Here is a 7,094-nt window from a genome sequence, read left to right as displayed (position 1 = left end):
GCCAAAGGCAACCGCTGGTAGGGCAAGAAATGGAAAACCACAAAGTATTAGTAAGGTCTCTTCATGCCTGACAGAGGTCACTGATCCAGGCACATCCCGAGCAGTCAGTGCTGGTGATGCAGAGATCAAAGGATAGCTCTGGGGGCTGCAGCCTGCCCTGCAGAAGAACAGGGGCTCCCAGTTCCTTCCCACTGCCTGGTCCAGGCATTCCTGTCAGTACAGGATTGCTAGCAATGTCATTTCCCCACCAAATTACTGCTCCAAAACATAGTAGAGCAGTGTGAAGGAAACATTATATGAACCTGACTGTCAATATTATGAAAGTTGACAAGAAATCCAGAACAATTTCAGAAATTTTCAGTGGTGATTACATCTGTGTTTGGGTCACACTCCTTGTATTGTACTTCTTTGTTAAGTTCCGTTTTTAAGAAAACCCAAACCACTCAGTTTTATCCTTGGATTAACTCTTGTGCTTTTTTTTTTCCCTATAGGATAAGAGATGATTAAATCAATTTATTTGCTTTAAGCATCCTTCTAGGTATAACCATTTAAAGCCAATATTTTGAAACGTGTGAAAAAATTAATGATTTATCTAGATTTTTCCTGAGCTTGGTCCTCATTGAGGTTCCATTGAGATCTCAGTCCTCACTTTGCATGGAATGGGCTGAAAATTTTTATTATAGCATGCTAATAAGTAACATTGCCTAGTTCAATACAGCCCACAAGTTTTCCAGTGTGTGCATTTCCCCCTCTAGTTTGTCCATACCCACATCCTTAATGCCCTTATTTTAATGCTCTAGTACATCATACATGTGAGAAGAGTGCTCCAGGATAAATTCAGTTGTCCAATTTAGAGTTTGCCATGAAGACTTGATGAGCAACCTTGCCGCTAGAACTAGTGTCAACTGCTGTCTCACAGCTGCCACAAATTTTGATTCCTGTGATCTGGCTTTTCTAACAGAAGAGCAGCCATGTGCACACACCTCACCTTTGTACATGGGGCAATCTACCACCACCGTGATCACAGAGCCACAGACTAAGGAAAAACAAGCCAATACAGTAATTAAAAATATTTATTTCTGAAGATATTTACCTTGATAGGCATAAAGCATTTTCCAATTTCATACAGAAATACATAAAACATGCATAGACCAATATGGCCTACTTCAATGTGTATTCAACATGGTAAATATAATGAAGAACTTGTGTGAATATAAATACATGACAAAAATAAGCACATAAGATTCAACTTTTCTGCAAATTCAACAATGTGAACAAATTCACTGCTATAAACATTCACCCAATATTAGCCTTTTGACTCTAATTCAAAACAACCCTTTGTCTCAATGTATTTCCACCAAACAAGGCCCTGAATAAATCTTGCAACAGCCTCTGGTAGATCCCCACTTCAGTGCATTATTGGTAGCATGTAAGACACAACAACCTCTATTATTAGAACTTCAGTTGACCAAATATCCTTGTTATGGGAAACTTAGTAGTGTCCTCGATAACTTTTATTTTATGTTGAAGGGTCCCTTTGGTATCCAAAGCCAAAGGACTTTGACTATGCAAACAATCAGAGTGCCTAACCCACATTCAGATAACTCTGGTTGTACAAGTAAACTATACTTCTGAAAAAAGGCAAAGGGTTGCAGCTGATTAGTAAAGGCAATAACAAGGTGTAAAAGTACTCTAGCAGGAGTGCAACAAACAGTACGCGAGGTAGACATGTATATATGCAGTCAGTCCTGATTAAAGTAGAACTGTGGCTTTCATTTTTGCATTTTAATCAAAAGGTAGTGTTCTTTGAAGTTTATACACTCAGATCTTGCTTTCTGTCCTTGCTAAGCACATCTGTGAGGTCTTCCTTGCGAGATGCTTTTGATGTAGACCCCAAAAGCTGCTCAATCGATGGGTAACATTCCAGAAGCAGTATTCAAATGTTTCTTCAGACAGATGGCTTTTCTTGTATGTTACTGCAGATTTCCCTTCAGCCCTTCTACCCATCCACCTGAATTCCAAGATGATAAAATCCTTTGTCACTATATCTCCAAATACAGGACTTCTTTAGCACTTTGATCCACTGTGCAAACACTTGGACAGAGGGGGCCTTTGCCATCATGGAATGTTGGAGTCAAGACAGAGTTTTCGCGATGCTTTGTCAGCAAGCGTTGTGGAGAAAGATTCAGGTGATCTCACCACTAGGATGCTTTCAGGCTTTCCCGGACGCTTTGCCTTTTGTTCGCCCTGTTGTGTTTGAGCTTTCGCCCTTTCTGGAGCTCAGCCTTCAGCTTTGCGATACTGAAGGAAGCTTTGATGCTGTTACCAATGGCTTCCAGCCTGAAAAATCAGGAAATGTACATTTAATATTGTGATAATGAAGATGCATCTCCAGTGTGAAAGAACTTAGTTTTTGCTTAAATAAACCTCAGTCTAGATTTCTACCATGGGATCCTAATAACCTGCTGTTCGCTATACCTCAGAATTAGGATAACTTAAGATACTTGAAATGTTGTATTCATAATTTCAATACAAACATTAAATTAAAATATTCACTCAAACATAGATGCCCTAGACTTCTTTAAGTAACCAGTCAGGAGGTCTCCAGTGTTTCTTTTATGTTTCGTCTGTGCTGTTTCTTTTAGGTAAACCTGATCCTACTTCCAATGAATAGGTGCATTTTTCAAGTAAGCAAGCTCCACTTTCAAAAAATTATTTAAGACTTCCAGGCCCTAAGTCTCATTCAATATCATCAGGTTGCCTGCTCCCATAAGTCCTGTTCTGTTTGTGAAAGGAGCACTAAAGAATCTTCTTTAGTACAGGCAAACTTCTATATTCCATACTTTTCCATGGGAATATGGCTGAGCACTGGATGCAAGCAGAGGACAGATGGGTGCTTAGCTCAGCGCCTGTGTCCTCACAAGCTAGAAACCCAGAGCATGAAGAAAAGCCTCAAAATATCCTCACTGATTCCTCCATAACTCTCAAGCTGAAACCACCAGCTAAGCTCAGGATGACCCGAAGGCAGGTGAACTGTGCTCTCTATTGCTGCTCTAGGGAACTACAACAGGATGAGAAGAAACTCACCGCTTCATTTTCTTGCTGTCAACAAGCTGTTGGTTCATGCATTTGGGTCCAAAGCAATTGCCGGCTTTGATGCGGTGCCGTGAGGTTTTCTCCACTGTGGACTGAGCCCTGTTAAAAGGGAAAAGGTTCTGCTGTTAAAAAAAGCCAAGTCTGCAGTCTGCAAGGTGAGGCATCTCATCAACCACTTCTCAAGGCATGTAATAAGCAATCTTTCTGGGCCAAGCCATAGTATGGATCATAAAAGTATGAGCACTCGGGTAGGAGGCAAGGCTTTGGGGAGAGTATTCGCTCAGCAAGTGCCAAAATGAGTAAGTGCACCACAATCCATCCCTTTCACATGCATTGCCTTTTAAAGAGTAGCAACAAGAGACACACCAGAGATCTTTGCCTGCCTGGCAGAAGTTCAGACATTTCTTGTCTTTCTGGTTGGCACATTGGCATCTGCTGCTTGGTTCAGTGACCATCTCCGGCACCATGTCCTTCAGTGATCTTCTGGGTCGAGAAGGGCCTCCCAGACCATATGGAACAGTCTTCCTATGATCAAAGAGACAACATGAAAGTCATTTAAATAATTCTGTGCCTTCAAAACACTGTGGGGTATTTTGGGCAATCTTATCAACAACATTGATTGCACGAGTAAAGGCTGTGGGATTGGGAATGCCTCATTAGTCACAGTTTCCATGCAAATGCCTCTGATGATCCTGCAACATATTCATTAGCATGGCTACTGACAAGGATAATGACCTTTTAATTGCGATTTCACAAGGCTGTTGTGCCTCCCTATGCAATAGAAAGCAATAAAACCTCATCTCTTTGAACTTTGGCTACTGCCAACACTGAAAGAAGCAGTGAAAGTGAAGAACAGATTCTCTCAGAGGAAACCCAGCAGCAGAAGAAATCACTAGTCAAGTGTTTGCAGCCTTAGGTGAGCCTCTGGCTCACTACTTTTTGGTGAGGAGAGTACAGAAATGGATACTGTGCATAATCCTATTAACACGTGGGATGCATTAATTTGCAGCAGAGAGCAGTGAAAGGCAGCTAGAGCCACCCGGTGTCAAAATATTCCTTGTCAGAAAGAAAACTGCTCAAATGCAGGCTGGCAAAATCAAGCCTTTGGCATTTTGTCTGATTCTGATTCATAGTGAAAAGTATCCTTCAGCCTTTGCTGAGCAGCGCCCAAAGGAAATACCGCTGCCCAGATTTTAGGTAGGCAGGTGTGCTAGGGCTATTAGGAGCTATCTGCCCGATCTGTGTGGCCAAATCCTGCTCGCTTTCTTCTGGTGCAGTCTCGTTGCTAAGTGTGTTAGAAAAGTAGGAGCAGGAAAGTAAAGCAGTAGGAGAAACTGTGCAAACAACTATTTCTTCCTCCCCTTCCCATCTCTGCAGGGGGGTTGTGGTTCTTAATTTTCGCCTTCACACCTCCCTCTCTTTCTTCCTAACCAAAGGGGAACCCGGCACCGGGGAACTGCTGAAACCCCTCCACTCCACTCACTCGGGGGTGTTGATCCAGATGATGTCGAGGTGGCAGAAGTAGACGCACTCCTCGTCCATCAGCGAGGAGCAGGAGCAGCGCCGGGCGCGGCGGTGCGCGGCGGCGGGGGGCGGCGCGGCGTCCGCTTCGGCTCCGGGGGCTGCGGGAGGGAGCGGCAGAGCTCAGCACCCGCGGCAAGGCAAGGCAAGGCAAGGCAAGGCACCCGCGCATCCCCTCCCGCTGCATCCCTCGGGCAGCCCTCCCCGGAGCCCGGCTGCGACCCCGCAGCCCCCGCGGGGCCGGCCCCGGGCGAAGGCGAGCGGCAGCGGACCGGCACCTACCTGCCGGCAGCAGCCCCGGGCAGAGCACGAAGAGCAGCGAGACGATCATGTGGCAATAATCCATAGCAGGCGGCGGAGGGCGGATGGAAGAAGTGAGGGGAAACGGGGTAAAAATTAATAAAAGGCGAGAGAAAAGCGGATAAAGTGTCTCCCGGCGTGGGGACGGAGCGCCGTGGCGGGTGCCCTGCGTGGCGCGGCTCGGTGCGCCCCGGCGCGTCTGGCTGGCGCGGCGGTCCCCGGCGCCCTTTTATAGCGAACCCCCATGGAGCGGGTAAACAGCCCCGGCGCTATTTTATCCCGAGACAATGTTATTCTCCTATTAGTCACCGCGCGGCAACGTGCGGGCCGAGATAAGGCCGGGGCTGGAAAGGAAATCGCCTGCAAACTTCAAGAGCGGGGGGCGGCGGCGGCGGGAGGGGGCCGGGGGCGCCCCGGGGGCGGGGAGGGGCGCCAGGGGGCCGCCAGGGGGCGCCCTGCCCGCGCGTCGCACCTGAGGGCGGCTCTGGGCTCCGGGATTCGGGAATTCGGGGAGCCCGAGATCCGGAGGTTCAGGGGTTCAAGACTCAGGGCTGCGGGGCTTCAAGGTTCACCGATTCAAGGCTCCAGGGCTCCAGGACTCGAGGCTCTGGGCTCCACCTGCTGCTCCTGCCTTGGGGAGAACTCAGCAGTGGGACACGGGGGTCCCTTATGCGGGATGATGGATGCCTGCCTGCGCTGGACCCTGCCCTGCTCCCCTCAGACCCTCCCAGGTGGGCTCTGGGGTCTCAGGAGCTTGGCAGCAGCGGTGGCTCATTGGGGTATAACCTATCTCCCTTTTCTGCCGTGGTAGGGCGAGGTGCTAAACGTAGCATGTTTTGGGTGTGAGCAGGTGTGTAAAGCCAGGTAGGGAGGGAAGGAGGGAAGATCTGTGCCTACTCTTCGCCTTTGGCTCTCACCACTAATTCTGGCAAAGTCTTTTTCCTGGCATATTCGTGTGTATTCAGCCTTCTGTCAAAGAGCAGAGTCAGTGTGGAAGCTGGACGCTTGAGGAGTGGCTGCAGCAGGGCCATCGCAGATAGAGATATGCATGGAATCCACTGAGGTCCCAACCGAGGGAGCCAGCCCCTGACTATAAACTTAATTAAGTGAACTCAAAATGCCTGTGATCCGCCGTGGAGCCGTCGCACTGCGAAGCGTGCCAGTTTCACCTATGATAAATAGATAAGACTCTCTTGGTATTTGTGGTATTTCCGTGCACTGTGCTGTAATAATAGAGATGACCTTGGATATCACAAAGAGCGGGATTGTTAAGTGCAAGTTGCATTGTGGTCTGGCAGGTGAATGGCCAGTTTTTTAAAGTCTCAGATTATACTGTGCCCCTGTATCATAGCGGACAGACTGTCTGCAGCCGTGCTGAGTCAGAATAAAGGTCCATTTAGCTGGTATCCTCTCTGCCACAATGGATGTTAGCAGATGGTATGAGAAGGAGTACAAGAATGGAATGCAAGTGGAGACTAATCCTTTCCTCGGTGTAACCTCCCTGCTTCTAACAGGATGAAGTGTAGGGGCTTTCCAAGCAATAATGAACATTTAGACCATTATGCCGAATAAACACCAGTGGCCCCATCCTGAGATGGTCATATCTATTTATCAAAGGTATTCTAAAAACTGCCCTGTAAAACATCTGTGAGTGGAGAAAGCTAGGTTATACAATTTTTTTTTCACAACTTTCCAGCGTGGGAGTTTATTTTCCAGAGCAGGGATCATATTGTTTTGTGTATTATGTCTCTTTGTGTATGTAGGGCAGGACTTCCCAGAACGCCAATGTATCCGTACATGTGTGTTTGAATTGCTGCAGTCATGATAAGAATCTGCCAGCAGGGGTCACACAGCTACATACAAAAAGTAATCACAGCCCTCTGAAGTAATGAACTTTATCAGTGTCCAAAAGTTAGGGAAGAAACTTAGTGACTCTTTTTTTCTTTCTTGACACTAACAATAAAATAAAAAAAAAATTAAAAAATAAAAAAAAGGGAAAAGGAAAAAAAATGAAGCAGTTGTGTGGGTTGAAAGATAGCAATCGTTCTGTATTTAATACAAATATGCATAGCCTTTCCAGGCCTGGCACTTAAAGACCATCTTTCATGCCAGTGCTTATTTAGATTTTTTTTCCTGAGATTCCTTTTTCTAAGATGTGCACTTGGAGCCAAAATGAC

The 7,094-nt window shown here is 46.5% G+C and overlaps 1 protein-coding gene across 1 annotated transcript; it reads right to left on the bottom strand.

The window, feature by feature from the left end:
* Nucleotides 1-1,055: 1,055 nt before the first annotated feature.
* Nucleotides 1,056-5,118, bottom strand: EDN1 (endothelin 1). The gene is made up of 5 exons (XM_021536490.4): nucleotides 4,900-5,118; nucleotides 4,580-4,718; nucleotides 3,463-3,621; nucleotides 3,088-3,195; nucleotides 1,056-2,340 (listed from the first exon to the last, which is right to left on the bottom strand). The coding sequence occupies exons 1-5, from the start codon at nucleotides 4,961-4,963 to the stop codon at nucleotides 2,202-2,204; spliced, it is 609 nt and encodes a 202-aa protein (XP_021392165.4). The 5' UTR covers nucleotides 4,964-5,118; the 3' UTR covers nucleotides 1,056-2,201.
* Nucleotides 5,119-7,094: the final 1,976 nt, after the last annotated feature.

This window comes from Lonchura striata, chromosome 2 (genome assembly GCF_050655825.1).
Source record: "Lonchura striata isolate lonStrDom1 chromosome 2, ASM5065582v1, whole genome shotgun sequence".
NCBI lineage: Eukaryota > Metazoa > Chordata > Aves > Passeriformes > Estrildidae > Lonchura > Lonchura striata.
This window is presented reverse-complemented; position numbering and strand designations above follow the sequence as displayed.